The 24536-nt window shown below is 38.1% G+C and overlaps 1 protein-coding gene across 3 annotated transcripts; it reads left to right on the plus strand.

Moving 5' to 3' along the window:
• LOC120901846 (S phase cyclin A-associated protein in the endoplasmic reticulum) lies at positions 1 to 24079 on the plus strand. Of its 3 annotated transcripts, none has more exons than XM_040310169.1 (14): positions 1 to 128; positions 326 to 481; positions 586 to 770; positions 835 to 1036; positions 1100 to 3118; positions 3190 to 4600; positions 4716 to 4839; positions 5004 to 5149; positions 17553 to 17698; positions 17779 to 17868; positions 18330 to 18421; positions 20724 to 20888; positions 22560 to 22712; positions 23107 to 24079. In XM_040310169.1, exons 2-14 carry the CDS (start codon positions 397 to 399, stop codon positions 23170 to 23172), a joined length of 4884 nt encoding a protein of 1627 aa, XP_040166103.1. In that variant the 5' UTR covers positions 1 to 128; positions 326 to 396; the 3' UTR covers positions 23173 to 24079. The 3 variants fall into 3 exon arrangements, with proteins under 3 accessions (XP_040166103.1, XP_040166102.1, XP_040166104.1); XM_040310168.1 differs by having other exon boundaries at positions 354 to 481; XM_040310170.1 differs by lacking the exon at positions 1 to 128 and adding an exon at positions 179 to 263 and having other exon boundaries at positions 354 to 481.
• The last annotated feature ends 457 nt before the right edge of the window (positions 24080 to 24536 follow it).

Below are 24536 nucleotides of genomic sequence, written 5' to 3' on the forward strand. Positions count from 1 at the left end.
TTGTTGTTGTTGTTTTGTGTTACCTCGGCTCCTAACAAAAAAAGCCAAAGTGTGATCATTGTTGTGTTGTGTAAAGCAGTTCGAGTTTCACTGATTTCTAAATGGTTTTTACGTACCGCTTTAGTGAGGTAACATTTTTATGTAATTTTTAAATCTGTTACGTTTAGCTGCAATTCTTTTCGTGCAAATTTGATTGTAAAGAAAATGCGAAATTAAAACCAAGTGTGCTTTGAAGCAATGCTACCAAATTAGGCATTGTTTATGTGCGTTCTGAAGTATTCTTTGTTCGCGTTGGTGATGTGCTCAGCTGTTAGCCCGATTTAAGCTTGGGCGGATATTATTTCTCATTACAGTTTAGCTAATAAAAGGAATGAAGGAAAGCCTCCTACAAGGGAAATGGATAATCGAAAGTTCTTCAATCAGGAAGGCAAGGAGGCGAAAAATTTCTACCACCTGTCGGATGATGGTGGAGAGCCGCAGAGTAAGTGATGGAAAAGTGGGGGTATCATATATGTTCATCGAATACTGATGCTTAAGTGGTCTGTTATTATGGTTATTATACGTTTATATTTCTTTAACCAATAGGAACTCCTCCTAAGAGACCTCCGATTGGCGTAAGACCACGTTGTATACAGTCGCATGTATCGCAACGTCAAAAATCGTTGTCGAAATCAGGACCCCGTGTACGTAGCGCTTCTACAGGACGTGATAAAAAATCCGAGCTACAGGCCCGGTACTGGGCCTTTTTGTTTGGCAACTTGGAGCGTTCGGTAAGTACCTATCATTGCTCGACGAAAATCGATCATGACACTCGGTTTAACGCTGTAATTACAGGTCAACGAAATCTATTTAACCGTCGAATGCTACGAGAATTTATCCTCATGCAAGGAAGCAATATTGGTGTTGGAAAATTATATTCGGGATTTCAAAGCTCTTGCCGAATGGTTCAAGGTGTCCTGGGATTATGAGGCTACCCCATTACCGCAGCGTCCCCACTCATTGGCTTGGGAAGTGCGCAAAAGTAATCCCGTTCCACGTGAGTAAATAGTGTCAGCGTCAATCTTAAAAGCATATTTAGAATCTTTGTTTTCATGCTCAGGTGTCCGGAAACAACTCTCCAGTCCGGGGATTTCGGGTAAATCTAGTCCTAGTTTTTCTGGAAAAAATAGTCCATGTCCCGTAGTGGAAGAAACCGGGCTTGTAAGTTCTCCGAAGAAAACAAACTCGTCTACGGAGAGCCTGAGTAAACGATGTAGTTTGGCAAAGGCTTCCCGCCACGAAACAACGGAAACTTCAGCACCGTTGGAACAATCACTTACTCTGTGTGACAATGCAAGCGTCGAATCTTACGTGCTCAAACTAGATCAGTACACTCAAACTAATCTGGAAGACGAAAATCTTACTTTGGCGGAGTATTTGGAGAAGTACGATAAACAATTTTGTAACGGAACCATTACAGTTGATACTGATGGAGAAAGTAATCAAAAGGTGGAGAATAAGCCAAACATAGATGTTGGTCTTGAAGAGAAAAAGTTACCCGTTGCAAGCGATACAAAGAGCGAACAAATGACGGTCAAAAGTTTGACGAAGAATGTTCCGAGCGTGAATACTGCGAGTTTAAAATCTGGGAAAACGCAGACCAAAACACTAACGGTACCAAAATTGGTTGGAAGTCGCGGAAACGTTGTCCGACCCGGTCCAAATAAAGCCCTTGTTCGCAAATCGGCTACAGCAACGGGGTTGTCTCCTATGAATGTAAAAATGGCAGCATCACTACCCGTTAAAAGTGCAACAGTATCCAATATGTCATCGAACGTTTCCGTTACAAAGCATAGAAATGGCATCAAGCAAACACATGTGTTGAAACCCGGTAGTGTGCCTCGAACCCAATCAGGTAACTACAATGTGCCAGGTGTTGCGTCACGACTGTCAGTTCGATCGAAAACCATGATAGAGGTTACTAGCCGCAGCAATCGTGTTTATGCTCCTGCGAATGGGGGTCGTAACGATTTACAGAGGCGATCGACAGCGAAGCTTTCATCCGCAGCGAATCATTCAAAAGAAGATATCTATAGCTCTACCTCGACGTTAAAAGCGTCAACCGATCGGTTAGGTTCGCGAAACTCGATTGTTTCCGGTAGCACGGGGAAACCTCCACACTCGCTTCAATCCAAAGCAGGTGATCGTCGTTCAGAGCCGAAATCTATGCCATCAAGCGATCAGACAAATAACGATGGGTGGTACACAGTTAAAACAAAACGGCGATCGAGTTTGCTTTGGGCCACGCGGTTCAATCAACCTACTGGTTATGCAAGCTTACCCACCTTGGCGCTATTGGATGAAAATACTAACAGTGAAGCGCAGTTGGAGAAAAATGATTCACAGGCACCAAAAGAAAACATGAACAATATCGAGGGCGACAACGAAATCGGTCATACGCAACGGGGATCAAAGCGGGCGGTGGAAAAGCCTGCGAAGCCAACACTGCAAGCAAGGGGGGCGGCACCGAAAATGAATGCACCGTTGGTACTAACAATGGCAGCTTCAAAGCCTGTGAAACAACAATCAACACAGCTCGTTAAATCGTCACCTGTCTCGTCAGATACGGGAGCAAAAAACCAGCAGTCAATGGCTCCATCCAGTCGTGTTACCGTATCGAGGCAGAAGTCTGACTTAACTGGCTTAAAGCTAAAAACATTACACAAAGAATTTTTACGTAATGAAAAACTGAAGTCCAAACATTTTGATCCACAAACCACTGCGGGCTTTATGGACATGAATCTTAAAAACGGTAATGAACGTAAGGGGCAGACCATAAGCTCGTCTGCGCAAGAAGGAGATAATCTCATTCATCTAAATATGGTTGATATGAACATACAAACAAACATAGCTACTACAGCAATTGATAGTTTGTACGCGACCTGTATGGACGAACGTTCGGAAATAATTTGCAATGGGAAAAAACGAGTTGCACAATACGTTGACATTGCCAGTCAATGCACCAGTGACGATCAGGAGGAGCAAGAGCGGGATGACTTGGAAAGCGATGAAGATCAGCGAAAGCTGTTGGAGGAACAGGAGAGTTTGGAAGCTCAAATACGGGAACTGGAAAATACAGGTAAGTTGCGCGTTTACTCTTTGCTATTGTCATATTGAATAGAAGTTGATACATTATGGTTCAAATTGTAGAAATTGATTTCGACACGGAGACAGATGAAACGGATTGTGAAGCGATTATAGACTTTGAGGACACGGATGCCACCGTGGAGAGTGGTAGCGAGCGACCGACTGATATTACGGGTATCGAAGGTGAAAATGATGAAGACATTACGCTAGAAGCCCGATATGAACACGTGCTGGCTGGTATGAATTGGGTGGATCGAGCTCGAACGCTCGATACACTGAAAGCCATCGTGGCCCGCCATCCAGGCCGTGCGCAGCAGTTGCACGCCAAACTGTCAAGTCCCTCCAGAAGGCGTTCGTTACATGAAACGCTAAAAAAGTACCAGGCTAAGCAGACACGAGCCTTAGAGAAACGGCAAGCTTTGCAAAAAGAAAAGGCACTTAAAATTCAGCATCTCCTAGCGCGCGTTGAGGACGTGAAAGCGGCAAAACAGTGCTTGATAGAAAAGAAGCGACTGCGTATGGAGGAACGACTACAACGGGCGGCCGAGAATCGTTCACAATATTTGAAAGACAAAATTAAAAAAGCACATGACGAGGAAGAAAAGTTAAGAGAGATTGCTTTTATTAAAAACCTGGAGGCACAGAACAAGCGGCTAGACTTCTTAGAATCGTGCAAAGAGCAGGAAGTGCGTCTACAAGACCTTGAGACAGAACGGCAGAAGCGAGCTGAAGAAAAGGCTGCAAAGGAAGCTGCTGTTGAGCGACGCCGGCAGGAAATCGAACAAGAACGTCAAAAGAAATTACAGCAAATGAGTGAAAATCGTCGAGAGCGTGAGAAGCGTGTAGGAAAAATGCAAGAACAGAAAGAACGGCAGCGCCAAGCATTGGCCAGGGAGAAGGCACGGGACCGGGAGGAACGATTGCTGGCCCTGCAACAACAAAAGCTGGCAACGGCAGAAGAATTGCAACGAAAAATTATTCAAAAGCAGCAAGAGTCTGCTCGCCGTCATGAAGAAAACATTGAACAGATCCGGCAAAGGGCTGTTGAAATGGCAACCATTCCTAGCCGTAGCGCTGACGAGTTAAGAAATGATGAGCAGGATGAGGAAAACTCTAGTGTAAGCGAAAGGGAAAGTTCCCATGGTGGTGGTGCAAGCATGGTGCCTAAAATTAACAAAAAAAGATTGAAGAAGTTGCGTCAAAAGTTGTCCACGGCGGCTGAAGAGTATCTCAGTGAACTTAATCCTTTGGCTCCGTCGATACGTAAACAGAGCCAGGTACCACGACTACTAGGCGCAATCGCAAAGGGTGGAAACGGTGTGCTGGGAGTGGAACGTCCGATCGGACAGCTTTTACGATTGATTGCAAAAGCAGAGGTAGCAGATTTTCAGTCACTATGGTTGTTGGATGGATTGGGTACGATTGCATCCGTCATAGAAAATGGTCTGTCTCCTGGGACGGATGTGTCAAAGAAGTAAGTATCGTTTTAACAATAGGCCATTGAAAACGATTAATTGTGTGAGCGTTGGATTCTTATGACGATGGAATGCAAGGGCAAATTCTCATAAATGTTTGTTCATTCTTTGCAGGGCTGTAGTGCTTTCTGTGCAATTGTATCGAAACGCTTGCACATTGTGTCCCCAAATTGCGCGTCATGCGGTATTAGGAAACTCTATTCTGGTGCTGTTGAATGCTTTGTTGCTTTCAATGAAGGTTAGTAAGGAAATTTACGCCATAGTTAATGTAAGCCATAATGTAGTATTTAACATAGTCCTATGCTACATTTAGCTTTACACATGACACTTTACACATCACATCGTGCGCGAGAGTATTAATGTTGGATTTCTTTTATTTTCCTTCCGTGTATTATTGTAAAGATCCCGGAAGAAAAAAATGCTCTATTCCCGGTGGAACTATCAACCGAGCTTATACTCGCATGTACTGTTGCACTTTTACCAACAAGTCCCTCGCCAAAGCAAGTGACACATCCAAAGGTTGCGGAACGAATGCCAGATCTTCTGAGGTAAGTTGGGTTAAAAATGGGAGACATATGCTATCGTTTGGGATCATTTCGATTAAAGGTGGCATTAAAAATCGTCAGATAATAGTTTGTTTTTGGTGCTATGCAATTAAATTGGATAACTTTTCCGAGTGGTTTGGGGTCCGTTTGAAGAAATTCATAAAGTTGCGGGTCAACCGAAAGAAAGTTTTTTATAATAGATCATTTATGTTTAATTATTAGACTAGTGATGAGTCATATGATTTATTTAACGACTGGACTCGGAGTCGGGTAAGAGCCTATCGGAAACGGTTCTGAAACGTGAAAATTGGTTGAATATATTGGTTCAAATGTAATCCATTTTAATTTTAAATTCACCATTTTTAGTTTCTCGATTGACCTTTTTAAACTATCTTGCAATTAAACCCTATTTTTAGTTATTTCAATGGCATTCGCAATGAATGAATGAATAACGTCTGTATCCGATTTTTTTTAATAAACGGAAACGGAATTTTTTAGGACATAAAAATACGATGTATGTACTGTGCAGTATTAACTAGTTTCTGCCCAGCCTCGATGACACGCACGTGGAGCATGTACAACCGTTACACGCGAGAGACAAGAGAAAAAACAGCGAACTACAATCTCAAAAAGACATACCAAATTCAAAGTGAATAAATTATAGATTGATTTTGTGTATAATTGTGTATCCTACTATTAGGTTTGTTCTGTTCCTTTAATGGTATGATCAAACCAACGTGAAAATACAATTACGATCCAGGATTTTCACACCTACCATTGTTTATTTATTTTTATCTTACTCATTTTATTGGGACGAAAGGACCGATCAAAGTACCGCATCAAGTGTTAACGATTGTTCAATGGTTTTCTTTTACATTGAGGGATAACATGTATTATTGTAAGCTTTCCATCCCATGGACAACAGCTGTCCATGTACCACGATATTGTTAAATAGACGAACAAACTATCAACACTTACAAATATTACCTAGTGTTTATGATGAGTTTATAGAAATTGTAAACTTCATATTTCAGCGAATTAAAATTTCTTTTTTTGTTGCGATTTTAGTTGTTATTTATTATACATCTAGTTTCTTTTCTTGATTTAATAACATGTACACGCAATCTCTTTGGTTTTGTCCAATATTCATCTTCTGTTCAAAGTGCAGATTCGTGGTAAAAATTGTATGTGAGGGGGGTAGGGGATGGGGAGGGGTTGACGGAAAATACGATACTTGAACCCACGACGGGCATGTTGTTAAGATGTGTTACTTAACACCTGTACTACGGAACCGATCCTATAATGGCTTCACCCGTAAAGAAGTATCTCATTGAACTATGTACAATTTGTGATTCTTGTCCTTGCCTTTTAACACAAAACAACTTTACTCTATGTCAGTGATGTCAAACTCGTTTTGGGTCGCGGGCCAGATTGGAGTTGAAAATGTTCCCGCGGGCCGTAGTTGAGCGGTGTTGGATGAGTGGGTGAAGGATTAGGCGGTGAATAAAATTCTACCTTTTTATACTGAAATATATTAGACGGCGAAAATCATTAAGGAATTATTTTTTGACCTAGAATCGTATATACATTTTTTCCTAGCCTTCTATACAACTTTTCATGACAAATACTCCTAACTTCCAATCTGCCTCATACAATTCACGCCTTTTTGTAGTGCTTGGTTATTCGTTTTAAAGCTATCGGCCAAATTTTTGCAGAAGCCTAAGTAAAGAGCACCCTCATCAAAGAAGTGAAGAAAGGTATTCCGATGTATGGTTTCCGAATTCTCCAGAAAGCCTCAAAATCAGAAAATGGCTAAAAATACGGGAAAATACGGGATTCCGACTTTGGAGAGCCGCCAGCAAACAAGAAATAAAACACATGCTATCAAAAACTATCAGTAACTTCACACTTCGTTAATCGAACTATTGAGACTGAATGTTGAAATCTTCTTCCTCAGTAAATAAACATTAGTATACCCATTATTCCTATCTCGTAATCAACAATCTACTCCAGTTTCATTCAAATAACTGCCAAAGTTCTGCTCTATGTTATTTTGCGATTGGCAATACGAGATGAAATGCAATCTCTTGTAATTAGTGAAATTTTTCAAACTTTTCAATTGGCAACACATATATTTGTTGAGGGCCATGCAAACGTTACAGTATCTAATGGATTAATGTTTTAAATGTAAATCTTGTTTTGATAAGAAAATACTTTTTGCAAAATCAATTTTTTTATTAAAATTGGTAAAGTAATATAAATAGTTCTTATTATTTTTTGCCATTTACTTAATCATCGTGCGGAGTTTGGAGTTTTTGTTTATATTCTTTCTATTTGGCGTAACGTCCTACGCGGATATGCGCCGGCCTATACAGGCTTTCGAGACTTAATTCATTACCATGCAGCCGGGTATAGTCAATCCTTGCCACGGGGAAACGGTCCATTCTAGGCTTGAATCCATGACGGCATGTTATTGAATCGTTCGAGTTAACGACTGTACCACGGGACCGCTCTCGAGCTTTTGTTTATATTTTTATGTATATCGGAAGTTAGGTGTTACAGGGTTTCTCTAGTCAGCTCAAAACCATAAGCAAACAATTCAATCCCGTAAAATACATTTTAACAATAGCAATGGAAATTCAAATGATCTGTCATTGGTGGCTTTGTGTACGTTCGACAAACATTTGATAATGTTGAAATGGGATTTTACAAATTGGAAATGAAGCTTAAAGTGTTGGGTTGGATAGAGAAACCCTGTAAGCATAATAACAAGACACTAGAAGAAAACATAGGAACCTAAACAACAATATCAAACTACTACATCTCTGTAAAAGTCTTCACATTGAAAAATATGTAATGCCATACTTTCCTACACATTCTTTGAATCTATTTTCAGCTATCCTATTTGATATTATTGAATTGCACTCATAACCTTTGAATTATTTCAGATGTTTTTCATGATTTTAACTTTACTGCTGTTGATCAATAAAAAGAGGTTGCTTTTATTTAATGACTGATGGAAGTGCATCAGTGCTCTTCAAATCAATTTCTTCAATCAGTTACGGTTACTTTACGGAACCAGCTGACAGTTTTATGCGATCGGAGGTCATGACGATTGGTGGGCAAAGGAAACTGCCCTTTCATCGCGTTCAATTTATGTTGCTTGTGAAATGATGTTTGTCGGAACGAGTCCGAGAGTGAGATAAAAAAAGAAAGAAGGTGAGGTGTATGTGCTCTCCATACCACCCCATTAAAGCGTGAAGCGATGAAAACATGTGTTAACATACACAAGCCCTCAAACCAGGCGCCGCCGTGTATTGATAATGGATGAGAATATGTTGAATTCTTTTTGTTCGCCTTTATGCATTTCTTTATGGTTAAATGCATAACATAGTTTTCGCACTAGAATTGCTGAAAGAGGTGCATTCGTTAATGGACAACTCATCGACAGCTCGAGTAAAAACACACTTTGAATGCAGTCTTACACGAAGAGACAAAATTGGGATGATTTGTAAAATATTTATATCACCGTTTCAGCGCTCATGATTAATGGAATGGATGCGCTATTGTTTATTTTTTATTAGTGTCATTCGTTTGCTTTATGCTTGTTTCACTTAAAAAATGATAGCAATACAGCATTTTCGATCATAGTAAAACGTTTATTGGAATATGGATCCAAATCTATCAGTCTATTTTTTTTACAAATTTTCATTTCGTATATGTTGTCTCATTTGTATGAGAAATAATAATAATAGTAATATTTTTTGTTTGATATGTGCTTCTTAATATTGCCATGCCAATGTGTGCACGAATTGTATAAAGTAGCAATTGAAAACCATGCAATATTGAACTGTTGTGTGTTTTGTGCATATTTATGTACAGAATAACGTATTTCGTATATCGAAGTTGCTCTCTTAGAATTATTCCTTGAGTTCATTTTTATCTAGGTTTCATTATATTAGATTATTGAGTTCATGTAAAATAATGTTTAAAACAGCAATGATCAAATAGATTTATTTTGATTTATAGTAATTCATAAATTGCGCTTTACGTCAATGCAGTCAATTAATTTATTTCAATAGGTGTTGTAACATGTTAATTATATCGTAGTTAAGCTGTCTTTAAAAAAAGATACACGGACTTGCTCTATTTCATTTGATGATGCCGTACTGATCTGTTGGTACATCTATATCACACGCACCGATGTAACCCTAAATCTCTAGAGCACGGATTTATTAAACCCCTTGAATAATAAGTGTAGTTAAGCAATCAGCCAGATGAACTGGGGGAAAAAAGGGGACGGAACGGAACGGGTACTATTCTACGGTGAAGGCACAATTCTCTTGCTGGCCTGGCAATAGCTTCCGGTATCGAGGATTTTTTTACCTCATTCCGTGGATGCGTTTGATGTGTTCCTGCTCATCTTGTCTATTGTTTGCATATGTCGCGCTACCATCGGATATCGACTGTACAATTTTGCATATGTTTCAATTTATATGACTGTTTCTGAAATACAAAAAAATGGAAGGCCAACACATATAGCAGGTTTGAAGATCTGCTCAACTCAGGGGTGGTAAAATAAATATCGTTTGGCATACGGTATGATAGGGTGAAATTATCATCTAATAACCAGTGCATGTCTCTATTTAGAATAACTGATAGTTTGTCACGCCCAAACGGGTGTGCCAACGGGGTGAAAAGGTGTTTTTTATTGATTTTTTCTGTGGGTTGTACAAAAATGTGATTTGTGTAATTGTAATAGTTTCAACGAAGGCGTTTGGCGGGTCTGCTTTTAATCTATGAATAATATTTTATATTAATTTCTCTTTTTTTTGCTCAGCAACTGACGCTAATTAAGGCTTACTCTTTTTTAAGCTTATTGCGGTATCCGTGTCTGACTGATCATCCTTATCACAATAGTCTTTTCTTTATATAAAGGAATGGTACAGTTGGAAATTCCAGTTGACTACGGGAATATGGCCCCGATGGTAATTGTTCGCGTCTTTCCAAGAAACTGCTGGGAGCTACATTTCTTTAGTATTTGGTTTAATTTTTTAAAATGGATTTGTTACCGTTAAGTGCGGGATACAATTGTCAAATGCACAGCTTAACAACATGCTCGTGTTGGGATTGAATCTCCCATGAACCACCCGTTCGCAATATTTTGTTTATAATTTCCATACAAGTAGTCAACAAAAAGAGAGAGAGAGAGCTTCCATGCACACTAACCAAAAAGACACAGATAAGTCAAGTTCATTAGTGTTAGTAACGATTATTATCTTCTTCTTCTTTTTCTTCTTCTTCTTCTTCTTCTTCTTCTTCTTCTTCTTCTTCTTTCCTGTACCACTATTTGTGGGCTTCGCTTTCAGTGACTTATTGATTCCCCCCATAGCAGGATAGTTAGTCCTACGTATGGCGGCTCGGTCCATTCGGGGCTTGAACCGATGACTATTGTTGTTAAGGCATTCGAGTTGACGACTGTACCATGAGACCGGCTTAACGGTTACTATCATTCATTGATAATTTGACGGTATAGTGGTAATAATTACGTTTATTTTATTTGACGATAAGAGTTTAATTTTACTATAAATCTTGTTTATAGTTTGCGAATTATAAATACACATCGTTTGGCGGATGAAACTTCACTTTTTAGTTATTTTTTAGGAAACGTCAATTTTAAAGTCGTAAAGTCTTAAAAGTGTAAATTTCCACTTTCATGTTAATGCTACTTCCAATAAGTGTTTAAAATGTTCGATCCGTTTGAACCAAGTAAAATAATATGCAATGGTTTCAAGATGATTGTGACGATAAATGCGCCATCATAACATTACATTATTAGTCCTTTTCATTAATCAATATTTATTAATTTCTTGGCCATTTGTTATGAATGAACGTTTGATTCCAAACATTACTTGACGTTCTTCAAATTTGGGTTCGCACGTTGAAGAGGGCTGAAAATGCCTGCCAATAATTTCCGAAATACGAACGCCTACTGGCCGTTCTAGCCGTTTTACCCCCGCTTGATGCTGTGCACGGTAGAGGTCATGCTGGGCTATGCTCATCTTATCGCCACAGTCCTCTTGTTTTGTTGGAGGGCTGGGATGGACCGCATGCTGCATAAATGGGGAAGTCCCGTCGTGCTTGTGCTTTGATTTTATTAACGCCCATTGCAAAAGTGCAAAACAAATGTCAATCTGGATAAAAAAGCGTGTAATGATTATTCACAACTGCACCAAAAAGGTTTGGGCAAACCTTTCTTGTGGTTGTATTTACGAGATTATGTCTTTATGTTTAGCCAATCGGGATGAATCAATTTATGATGTATGGACCAACAATGTTAGTTCACGATAGTATCGTAGTTTTTACTGGCATTAGTGGGTGCATTCCCTTTAAACGTGATGTTTTTTTTTTCGAGCACTCTATCAAAACGATGTTTCCATGCATCACAGTATGACGCATGGCCAATCAAAAGAAGAGCATCCCGCTGGGTTTGTGTTCCCAGTAGCACCATATTATATGTTATCCTCTTGCTGTGGTCGTGGTTGCGGCTAGTGCCACTGCGACTACTTTAGCAGCATGCAGCTTTCCGTCGCACTCTTTGTGATCGTTTTTCCAATGCGAAGCATCTGCGGAACGGTTGTTTCATTTGCTTCCGTCATGATTTCACTGGCATTGAGGCTTGCGAATGAGGGAGAGATGCTGCTTCATCGATGGCGAGGACCCCCTGGGGAATCAGGCAATCTTTTATTCTCCCATTAGGAAACGATAATCACCTTTGTCGTTCGCTGCGCACATCGGGCAATGGGCCATCGCTGGTTGAATGGTGATGTTTTTATACCTTACTCACCGTTCTGAATCTAGGGATAGAGGCTCGTGTGGTTTAACGATACACAATCAAGATTTGGGCAGCGATGTGCCAAACGGAGCTGCTGATGATCATGTCGACGGCTTTATTGAAATTTGACACCTCTTGGTTAGTAGACCACACGCTGTGTCGTTGAATTTATGAAGCAAAACATTTCAAGTACATATCGGTGTTGATCGTCACGTTGTGCTGGAATAATCCCTGAATTAGTACGTTTTGAATGTGAATGTGATATCGATGTGCAAGATTCGGTACAGTACTCAAGCGATCATCATAAATTCTGTTTGGCAGTTCATGACGATATAATTGTGTACAGAATTGTAAGTGTACAATAGGTATTTTGGTTTACCTTTGATTTATTGAAATGACTGTGAATTTTGCCTAGAGATGAGGACGATCCACACAAGTAATTATGCATGATTTATGTACTCACGTTGCTACTTATGTTTAAACTGAATAATGTGAAAGTAAATGTGATTACTCGTTGATAAAGTTTTGTAGTGCAATCGTGTTTGTATACTAGAAGATCGGTGTCAGTTACTCAGCAATATTCGTGTCCAAAATAAAGAAAAGACATACATAAAATATGCTCTCACTTTGAAGCGGCAGAATAATGTTGTGGAATAGATTTTGTGTATGTTTGCTTTTAGTTAGCGCAACGCACCCGATAAGGATGATTCATTCGATATCATTTCGGTCGTACGGCACTACTAGGCCACGTGAACATCATTAGCATTCTAGCATGGCACCCACAAAAACCTACCGGGGCCAAACCTTGCGAGATGTGTTGAGTTCTTACGTCTACGCTCTGTTTACCGAGTATCCTTCCTGGGCGCAGTCGCTAGCCCTAGCAGCTAGGGCTGAATTCGTCCTCCAGGGAAAGCAGTGATGGCAGCGTTTGTGGAGGCTGTCTGTAGGGATGGATAGATTGTTGCTCGTTACGGTTACGGTACTATGCAAGTACGAGCACGTGGGCTAAGACCGGAGCTGTGCTGGAACGAACAACTGAACATCAGTTCAAATATTTGGCTTTATCTGGCCCGCTAATTGAAATTTCACAATTTTCAGCCCGTGAACACAATTCTATTTGCGAATGTTTTCTACCAGCCAATTTGGAGGTGCACATCTAGCCAGAATGAATATTTGCAGAGGTGTGTTGGTATAGGCTTATTATTCATTGAATATAAGATCAAGTCAGTGGCGCAAAAACAAACAACGAATGTTTTTGTAAAATTTTGTTTTGGCAGTTATTGTTAGGATTTGCGCCTAATATAGAATGAGTAGTTTGATTCAAACTATACTATCTTATAATTTGGTGTAGTTATTCGTTTTAAAAAACATGGCTGTTTCTACATTGTGTTCTCTGCTCACAATTGTCTCTTATGTACACTATAATTTAAATTTCCACAAATTTTGGTAATTATGGTAACCATTTGTGTTATCGAATAAGACAGTTCATAGTTTAAATAGTTATCTTGAAACGTATTATATTTTTTTTGTTGTTGATGATTTTTAATGTGTCATAACATTATATGTTCATTAAATGCACTATGCGAGATGAATTTGGGATAGAGGTACAGGTTGTCAGATATTAATGCAGACCGAGAAGAAATCGCATATCTCCAATTTTCGCGTCAGTCGAATTTTAGGGATTTTCAATCATATTATTACTAATTTTCGTTTAATTTAGCTTTAGGTGGTAGAATTTGTCATGTGTTCAACAGTTGTTGTGCCAAAGATGAAGAAAAGGGAAGATTTTATCGACTAAATTAAGTATTTGATATGATTCTGATAACCCTATTAGACAATAAATAGTATTGTTTCATTTTTTTGTTATTTTTCCGTCATATCGTGATTCTGGTATGGAAATTGGAATTCGACATGTTTATTTTCAATCTGCTCCGGACAGAATTTTTCTGTCAAGGTTGATAGAAGTATTTAAATTTATTGTTGATTTTTGATAAAAACTACGTGGATGATAAACAATTTTTGGTTGCTCTGGAAACCAATAAATTGGGTGAATAATGTGAAAACTGATGTAACAATTTATCATGTCTTATTACACGTACGACCGGCGTTGTTCGTTGTGTCAAAGCCTGAGTTTGATAGAAAAACACTAAACGAGGGTGACCGTACTTTCCATTGTCTAATCAGCATATTACTGAAGATTACAATTATCAAACTTTTACATAACATGACTTGTGAAATTTGACCAAAAGGGAATTTTTATTGCATTTGACAATTGTTGTGAAATCAGTACAACTTTACTGAAGGAACTCAAATAAAAAAAAAAACTGCATATCTTCGATTCCGCATATAAGAGATACCGAGTATCTCGGGGACTTCCATTTTATAATTCTCCTTACACAGTGGTCAACAAACTTTGTTACACTAAGAGCTAAAATATATAAAAAAATACCCGTAGAATTGTACTTAAACGAAGCAATTTAATAGGTTCAGATTCATCATGTTTTGAAGGTTATAAGAACTATCTAGGAAACAAAAAGCCGCATGCGCCTCACGGGTCGTACTTTCATGAATAATATCTTAGCAGTACAATGACAGACGATGTACTTAAAATTAAGTTTTGATAATATTTACATTGCATTCATAAAACAACAAATAATTTTATAAATAGCCTACCTGAAGGCTTTTCTATTTTATTCAAAGCGCAATTATAATTGTTGTTCCATGTTTTGCATACTTTGAATGGAATTGAATTTAGTTTTTCATAGAAATATTACCTCGAACTTTTATTATTTAAATTGAGTTTGATGTACAAAAAAACTCATATGATACTAAAATTCAGTTAACCAATCATTTTTTCCTTTGTGTGGTATCTTTATTTATTTTGAATGGAAATGAGTTTAGTTTCTCATAGTTCGAACTTTGAATTTTTATTAATTAAACTGAGTTTTATATACAAAACAACTCGTATGATACTAAAACATAGTTAACCAATCATTTATCTTTTGTGTGATATCTTTATTTATTTTGAAAAAGTTCTTAATTCCTTCAATTTTTTAAATGTTGAATGGCTCAACAAAAATGTTTCGGAAATAAAGAAAATATATATGTTGGACAATTATAGGATACAAGCGTTGCATCTTCATAGAATCAGAATAAATTATATCAATGTAATAAAACGTATACATTTAACGTAATGAAGCGATTTAGCAGAATATGTTTAGCAGATTTGAATCATGTTGAAAATTTGATATTTGAAAATATGTTACTTAGGATGACTACATTAATATTCATATTAATTAAGTCCAATATCCAATCCGATCAGATGGAAGGTTGTAAATGAACAAACACAAAATAACTCTGCAAATGAAAAGAAAACATTCGGGATGTACGAATGTTCGCAAAGATAAAAGAAAAAATGTACGTGCATGTTTATATACTTGATCCAGCCGTTTATTTTTTAAATAAACAACAGAGTGGATTTAAGTTCGTATTCAAATTGCTAAGCGGATTATGAGAGTGGCTGTTAATTGAAATGAAACATTCAAATCGTTAGCTATGAATTTTGTTCTACGTTGACTTTTCATTCGTTAACATAAAACGTTGCTTGTTGATAACAGGTAGAATCTCAAAGGATCACAATCAAAAACTGAATCCTTTGAGAAAAACTTTAATAACCAAATATATTCCAATCGTTTAGGAAGAGGATATAAACTGCTCTGTTAACCTCTGTTAAAAATACTCTGTTAACCAGAATATGTGCAATAATCAAAGTGTTTGTATTAATTTATAGAGTAACTTCTATCAATTGTCAGTTGCCATTCCCAATTCAAATTCTTTGCTTCACTTGTTACATTATTAAAAACGTAAATAAGGTACCCTTTTTGTTTCCGGAAAACTGCTCTGTGGATGAAATAAAAAATGCAGCCTTGCCAGAACAGAGAAGAGAAAATATTACCCTTTACTAATACTATGGGTCGTGTTTTGCATACAAATTATGGGTTTGCTTAAATCCCAAACAAATCAAACGGCAGACGACCGTTTGCTAAAAACTGACCGTGTGTACGAAAATCGCTGTTCGTAGGCTTGTATAATAGAAGATTAATGTTTGTCTTTGGTCAGCCTAGAAAAGAACACTTCAATTCTTTTATTTGAGCGAGTGAGAGTTCACTGGAACTGTGAGCATTGTTTGCGTTTGCAACCCTTTTCTGTGCTATAGTCAACAGGTCCTAATGAAGTGGTAATTTGGATTCGTTGTGCAAAGATGTTTGGGTGTTTATGTGCTTTTTTGCAGATCTGATCGGATGTGGCTGTTTATATCGTACCGTTACATTACCACATTAGCACATTTTGAGCCACTAAACAAATGAAGCTTTTCGTCAAAGCTATACGACATTCTGCCATAGATACAGATCTCTGGTTCAAAGATTGATGCAGAATGAGTGATGCAATTAATTTGCTACTGTTTGCTCCGATGCTACAATATAGCAAAGTATAGGTGCTTTACGATGTCCTACCGTTGCTTAAAGGATAGGAAATGAAAGACTTTTGATAACTAATTCTTATCAACTACGCGGCTTAGCGGGAATGGTGGGACTTGGCGAATGTGCAAATAAAGCTGTTTTTGTTTACCTATGTCATATGTTAATTCTTCACAACTCTGATTATACTGTTTGCAATCCTCTTGTTACACTTGATTGCAGCTGACAGCTACCCACGCTTGGCCCTTGGATACTAGTAGGACGGGACAAAAAGGGTCTATGAGTGGTACGGTAGCGTCTGAGATAGTAAGGGATATGAGCGACAGCTACAAACAGCAACCCCTCGGTGCAATGTTAGTACATGGTGATATTTTTCCGCAGGATCTGTGTTTGCACTTTTCTGCGTATTAGCCTGGCGCTGTCAAGTGTCAACTGTCAACTTGTGTGCGACTGAGGTTCTCGCTAACCCCTTGCCCCTTACGATGGGCTTCTGTGCATTATTGGTCCAGCGTATCTGTTTTCGCTTGGTGTTGTTGGAGGCAGTATGGTACGTTAGAACAGATTCCGATTAAATCCTCATTGTCGGCCACTCCATGCCACATTGTAGTATGTAACAAATTGTATGGGGAAAAAATGGACTAGATTTGTTTTGATGATACATTTGCCTTCCTCTTCTGGGCCATTTCCCAATATCAATTCGATTGTGCATTAGCGTAAGGGAGCGGGCAATCAAACGCGGGCATTGTAAAGCTGTTAGAAAAGGGTCCACAAGGCAGTTTAAAGAACAACAAAGAAAAATTAAAAAAATACTGAAGGGTGAGTATTTAGTGATGTGGATTATAGCCATGTGGATTATAGTGCTGCTCGGAATATGTGTATGGATATGAAGCAATATGTTAATGTATTAATACTAGTGTTGAGTGCCATTATTATCAAGATCTTTTGGATGTTTTTAATATTTAAAAAAATATGTAAAAACTTCAAAACGTTCATTTGCCACGTTTGCTTCATAAAGATCAGTCAAGCTTTTTTATTATGTACGTAAAATTAACTTAGAGACTATATTTTCTTTTCTATTTATTCATATTTACAGCTACATCGTATGCATTGGATTGGTGGAGAGTTTGGTAAAGCGAATCGATAAGGTACATGAATCGATCGAAAATCAAACAAGCCTTGTGCTTTCACTACTTGCTTCATTAGGTCTGCTAACAAAGTTGGTTGAAATATGTCCGAAAGGTGTGTAATATTAATAACAATTGTAATTATGCGAAATCAAAACACAAACGCCTATATCAAAAAAAGTTGTGTTTTTACAGGTCCTGATGTTACCAAATTGTTGCTGACGGCACAGTCTACGGAGCTGTTCGGAACGATCTCTTTACTTTATGCCGCCGTTGTTCCAATTGGTAAGCTAATAAAAAAAAGAAACAAAACAGAAAACAGTGGAATATAAGAGTAGCAAAACAGAAGCATCGAACGTGACATTTGGTTCATACAGGCAATTTTGACGTATTTGTGAAAACACTTCCTTGTGAAGTCCACAGTTTTGTTATTGACGGTTGTAATATCGGAGAACAATTCTAGGATAAGATTTGTTGTGCGTACCATAAAAGGGTGTGTTCATCATATTCTATATAACTTGTGATACTGACGGTAGCTGGTACCGGAAACGACTGTATTTAATTAGTAGATTAATCTAAACGTCACGAACTATAAACATTCCGCCAGTGTGTGGTTGATGATTTTGCCGCTTGTTCATTCAAGAAAAACTTTAACAGCATCTTCCCGTCAGAATCATTGCCCTTGCTGGATTTGGGTTGGTTCACATCGTATTCAATCGTTGCTTTGCACTTTTCTCATTTCACAGGTGAAAGCATTCCTCCCAGAACGACTTCCTTGGCGGCGGCTACTTTTAATCTTCTGGTGACCTTTGCCAACCTGAACGTTGAGACGTTCCAGGTAAGTAATCGCGGCTCATAAACGATGGGAGGCTTGTGCTTCATTTCGTTTCGGTTTAGTTTTATGGTGTGCTTTAACTATTTCCGTCTTATTTGATTGTTGAGTACGTACAGTAGTGATTATAAGATGACTGTGCGAGGTGTTTGTTTGTTGGAATGAAGGGGTTGTGTCGGATTTGGTCCAGTAGCTTACCACATTAGTTACTATAGTCTGAAATGGCTAGAACCATCTTTGCATGATAAACCACGACAACACGACAAAATTCACATATTTTTTATAATGTATGAATTATAGTAGACCTACAATAAAGGTTTTATTTTAACATATTCGAAGATTTCACGTCAGCGGTTCATAGCATGACATCGTAATATAATTGCTTATTATGTTTGACTATGCGGCTTTTTCTTTTACCAACAGAATCTGGTGATCAAAGCCGTAATAACTAGTTACATTTTAAGTCTGTCTTTTGCTTCCTGTAAGTAATAAGAATAATCGTTATCAAGCGAAATGCTATAAGGAAATTGCACTTGTAAAGCTTCTACATATTGCTACTATTAATGCCAAACTATTAATGCGAAATGCCAAACGTAAACACACACTTGAAACAACACATAAGTTAATAATGGATGATTTCATGGATCGAAGTGTATTCTCCTACAAGCTCGGGCGTGCTTTGGATCCCTTTTGGGACATTGCTCGTTATTAAGGATTGAAGTTGTACGTTGTAAATCGTTGTAAAACATTTCTAGCAAGGTTTGCAGTAAATTCTTATTTTTAAATCGTCATGCAAAACATCTATTACAATAGGTATCGCACAAACATCATTTACTTTAACAGTTTTATTTACAAAAACTGTTTATTCATAATCATAATATAGTTATGAGTTACATTTTACTTAAGTTTACATGGTTTATATGTGTCATGTTTCACTTATTTCACCAAATTTCACTAAAGCTCAAAAGTAGTAATCATCTTGATAATAGTACAGTTTTACACTATTACACTATCTATTCATTCCATTGTTGATAAAACTTCAAGGGACATGTATATAGTTCTGTGAAATTCCCTGGAAGATCGTCACACTGTAGAGGAGAGTAGTTAATTAGTGTACTTTCCCTGGATTGAAAATATTTGATGTCTTGAGTTGTGTAAGATTTGATTGGAATTTGGGTTTCGGCACGGCTCGGTAACACTCGAGCTGCGAGTGAAGACGTTTTTCGGATTGAACGGTAAATACTTTTCATCCCTTCTTGGTTGTTTATCCAACAACAACAAGCAAACTCCATCTTCATCACCTCGATGATGGAGTACGGGAAGCTTTAAGCAAGCGCACTTCATGTGAATTGGCTTGTTTCATAGCATGTGATTTTGGTTTGACTGAGAAATGAAGCAGCACTAGTTGGAAGATTCGTGATGATCGCATTGATACACCAATGCTCTTTTGAATCACTCTGACATGATCCGGTAAAATAACAGCATATCCCGTGGTACAGTCGTGAACTCGAACGTATCAATAACATGCCTGTCATGGGTTCAAGCCTAGAATGAACTACTGGCTATATCCAGATACATGTTACTGAATAAGTATCGAAAGCCTGTATATAGGACGGCTTGTCAAAATAGGTACAAATGAGTAAAAGTCTCAGTGGTGAATGTAAATAAAAAAAAATATTTTTCTAATTATCAAATAACAAATGAAATAGTCAACAACAAACATGCGAACATAGTGACAATCTCCAAAACTAATAACATTGTAAACATATTCTATCACTCTAACGTTGTATTATTTCAAATGTTGTACAAAATTCTCATGTTTGTATTTATTTTTAACTTAGGGTTATTAGGGTTTATTAAGAATCTTTAACTGTTTGTAAATAATATTTGAATTCGTACCATATTGTCAGTAACTGTTTTGAAATCAATAACCTAGGTTAATAATTTTAAATTAAGTAAATAGTAAAAAATGTGTGAGAAAAGTTCATAAAACCCTCACAAGCCTTGTAAATTGCAGCAGATAAGGTACATGAGGGCTGCTGGGCCCGTGATACAGTCTTCAATTTGCCAGACTTATCGAATCGAGTATTTCGGGAACAACATGTACACACAATGCAAAGCCAGTGTTTAATTTTATTAGGGATTTTAGTAACATGCTGATATATTTGTATTAACTCTAGTATTCTAGAAATTAAGTATCCTATGGTCGATACAGTATAGTTTCCAAAAACAACGACTGTTGTATGTCATTTATGAAATGCATTTGTGGCTAATCAATGTTTACTGTTATTTCTCTGATATATTGCAGGCAGTATTAATAGAGGAAAATCTTTCACTAAAGTTCCTAGACGTCATCAGTATACTATTGCAGTACTGTGTCCCAAAGGCGGACGTAAAAAGTGAAACACAGACTGTGATAATCGACTTAATAGCAACGCTAGGTTTCTTTTGTGCCAACAATAAAATCAATCAGGTAAGAAAGTCATAATCTTGGGTTTGAATACTTTTCTAAGTTCATTTACATAGCGAGTCAAGGAGTGAAGGCAAGCTGTCGCGTTATGGCCATGGCGCCATTTTGGATCCGCTCGGCGTCTGGTATTGGCGATGCTTGCACGATTCAGCTGGTTTGATGCTTTATTTTTCGGAGCCGAAAAAGCGAAACAATGCCAAGCAGATTCCACAAACAGGGAAGAATAATCAACTGGTGCTGCTAGCAGGGCCATCTCCTGTCTTGGGCGGCTTGCACCTTTCAGCCATTGCCTTTCCATTAGCCTTTTAGGTGGCGCAATAATTTTCTTGATCTAAATTACTTTTATGACTTGTGGATTTCTCCTTCGCGCAGTCTTGTGCATTCTCTTCGGTCTAATCTAACTCTTACATATCTATATGTATGTATAGTTTATGTTTTCCGCTATCCATCGAGCGTTGCCATTGGCCCTTTCGTCGTGCGCTCCTTTTCCTTTGTCTTCTTGCGCTTAGCGTGGTTACGGGCACCCTCAACGCTGGGTTCTTAGCTATAAGAAGTCATATTTGCCCCCTATCGCTTTGTTCCATCGTGCTCTCTCGCTGTAAGGAAGAGGGTACATTCACGTTAACTTGCATTCCCGGCGAAGCAAGTGCCTCATGATATCCGCGGTGAATGTCTTCGTGTGTTCTTTTCACGGAATTCCATATTCTGACGTTCGCACCATACGGACGCCATTGCAAGCTACTAGGCGGCTTCTCTGTTCTCCAGCCCCATCAGTAAAGCTCAGATGTGAGAGCCAGTCAGTGGAGATTGTACGTAAAAGATCGTAACAAAACGTATTATTATCGGCAGTTTGCCTTTTTGCTCTTCCGCCAAGTAACGGACAGCTAGTTTGGTGTTTGTTCGTTTTGCTACGTTGTAGCTAGTAGCAGACCATTGCGACTTGATCGATGTGCTCGTATATTTCAACGATCAGCTCAGCGAGTCGCAAATGACGTCGAATGATGAATAGGTAAATGTGTTCGATAAGTCAAAATTTGGGAGTGAACTAAATTAATTAAAGTTGGTATATTGAAATGTATGTTTTTTTATTTAACTCTTTTTAAGCTTATAAGTGAACTTTCCTTAAAGTAAAAATAAAATTAGGTTTTTGTTGAGGAAGTTTACAGCTGTCAGACGTTCGTCTGTTCGTGCGAGTCGCCCTTTTTTATGTCCTCTATTCATATCTTCTTCTGTTGCCATTGCTTATTACAAGGTACAAGGTTTACAGAACTGCCAAGTCAGTTGTCACTGGTTTGCGCATCGTCATTGTACTGATTCCTACTCGCTGATAAGTGCCAACAACCTGTAAAGACGATGAAAATATTTACGTGTTTTCTTGTTGAAACACTACAGACACTGTAATTTGGTAAATTTGCCGCCCACTGTCAGACGAAGGCTTAAAATTGCTTATCTAAATTATCGTTGCGATGATGATGTATCCTTTTCTAAGCGACAGGAAGCCACAATGTGTTGAGGTAGGGTAATGTAGACTTTATGAAACAATGTGGAAATAAAAGATTCTAGATCGCCTGATCACCATTGATTCGTCCCAAAAGTCATCATGTTTTTCGTTTGGTTAAATGTAATAGTTATAAAAATAATATAACTTTCATGGGAATCTTTTAACGTTTGCAGGATTTATTAACGTCGGATCAGTACTTGTGCGTAATTAAAAATTTCGCCAAACTACCCAAGCAATTCGACGTATTAACGTATCCAACGTTGGTTACGATCATTCATGACAATCCAAGTGCCAGAGCCGTGGTCAGCAGAGATTTCAATGTGGAGGTAAGTTTTTTGCGTGTTTGTTAAGTATCAATGTTTTAATGTAAAATCTTTGCGCTGGGCAAAAACAACACACTTTAATCCAATGTCGCCATCGTAAAACTGTGGGTTTTTTTTGCAATCGTTCAAATTTTATCAGATTTTGTTCGTCAAAGTGTGTATTATAGCCTCACGAGAAGCGTATTGCGTTCAGCTCGCTCAACACTGTTTTAGTTGTTGTTTTGTTTTATTTGCTTTGACGATGACGCGCCTACAGTATATGTTGGCGTTCAGATGCATGAAAGTGTTAAATCAACTAATTTCTCACTTCTTTTAATGTCTTTTTTCATGTTATGGTTTTAATGAAATGTGCTTACTTGGTGATATTTTGCGAACGGCACAACGTCCTTCACAACAGCTGCTGGATGAATTTAGAGGGTCCGATATGGCAAAGAAGAATCGTATTATATCCCTCCTTGTGTAGTGTGATTCAAAGATCTGAAAGAGTTTATACAAGTTGGCGAAGAGCGAAGAAGAAACGTGCAAACAAAAATGTTCCAGCTAACGCGTTTGGTGAAGGTCCGTAGAGGCATAAAATTGTAACGGGCAGCTAACTAATTTGGCTATCGCGCTTAAGTAAAAGCCGCTCGCGAACGGTGTTCTTAACGGTTGGAGGAGGGAGCATTGTATACGATTCGTTAACGGTGGTTAACGCACGCTAAAACCAGCGAAGTGATCCTTCTTTGAGTGTGACTGGTCCCCATCGTTAAACGGTATCCATCAGCAACGTCAATCAGTATCAAAGCACTGAACATTGTGCGATTTCACGACTCTGGTCATCACAAGCTTAAAAAGTACCGAGACAAAGATGGATCGACAACAAAAAAACAAACGCATCCAACATAACCGCTGCGTTTCAAGAGACGAACCACAATGCAAAGAGGTAAATGTTTCCCAGTGCAGAATCATAGTTGCACGAACCCCTCACGTCAGGCCAAACATCATATGCCTGCATTATATCGCACAATAAGTACCATAGTGTACTAAAATGGTACCATTACCCGCAGCAGCACCCCTTACAATACATTACTATTCTGTGATTAATCCTTAGATTGTAATTGCAACACAAACGAACTAAATAAACACTCCACTAATCGAACAGAGCAGAGTAATTAGAGATAGCAGCTACGTCCGGAATATTTTCCAAAGGATGCAGCATGCAGCGAAGGGTCACAATTGAGTTGAGCAGAGGTATTTAATTTCCAGTCAGTTCTGTGAAACAGTGTAGGAAACTTTATAGTCTTTGGTGATTAAAAAATTAAAACAAGATGAAAGCTTTGGTGCATCATAAAGAAACAACAATAAACTAATCGCTTTTGTACTTACATAAATATGAGATGTTAATTTGTTAATTCATGGAAAGAAATAGTTCCCGCAACAAGTCTCAGTTGCAATATGGATGCAATTTTCTAAGACCACCGAGTAATTACTATAGCTTGTTCAAGCAATTTGTGTATCATATCTGGGAAACAACAATTGCTCAGTGATAGCATCTGCAAAGCCCCTGTAATATGATTGCTTTTGAGCGTTGGGACCGTCGGGTGATGTGGTTCATCATAAAAAAGGAATTGGATTTTTAAATATTGATGCTGTACTATCTGAAGGCCAAATGCGTTCTCATCTCATTTGACCACTGGTCATCGCTAATTGCATATATGATGTTGGTAGAATTTGTTTGATGTTGTAGGCGACTGGATGAAGTGTGAAAAATTAAAATGACTTATTATTCGCACATGGATTAATCCAGCGCCAACCTCCAGAGAACATGATTGAGTTTCTCAGCGTCGT

The sequence above is a fragment of the Anopheles arabiensis genome, chromosome 3 (genome assembly GCF_016920715.1).
Source record: "Anopheles arabiensis isolate DONGOLA chromosome 3, AaraD3, whole genome shotgun sequence".
NCBI lineage: Eukaryota > Metazoa > Arthropoda > Insecta > Diptera > Culicidae > Anopheles > Anopheles arabiensis.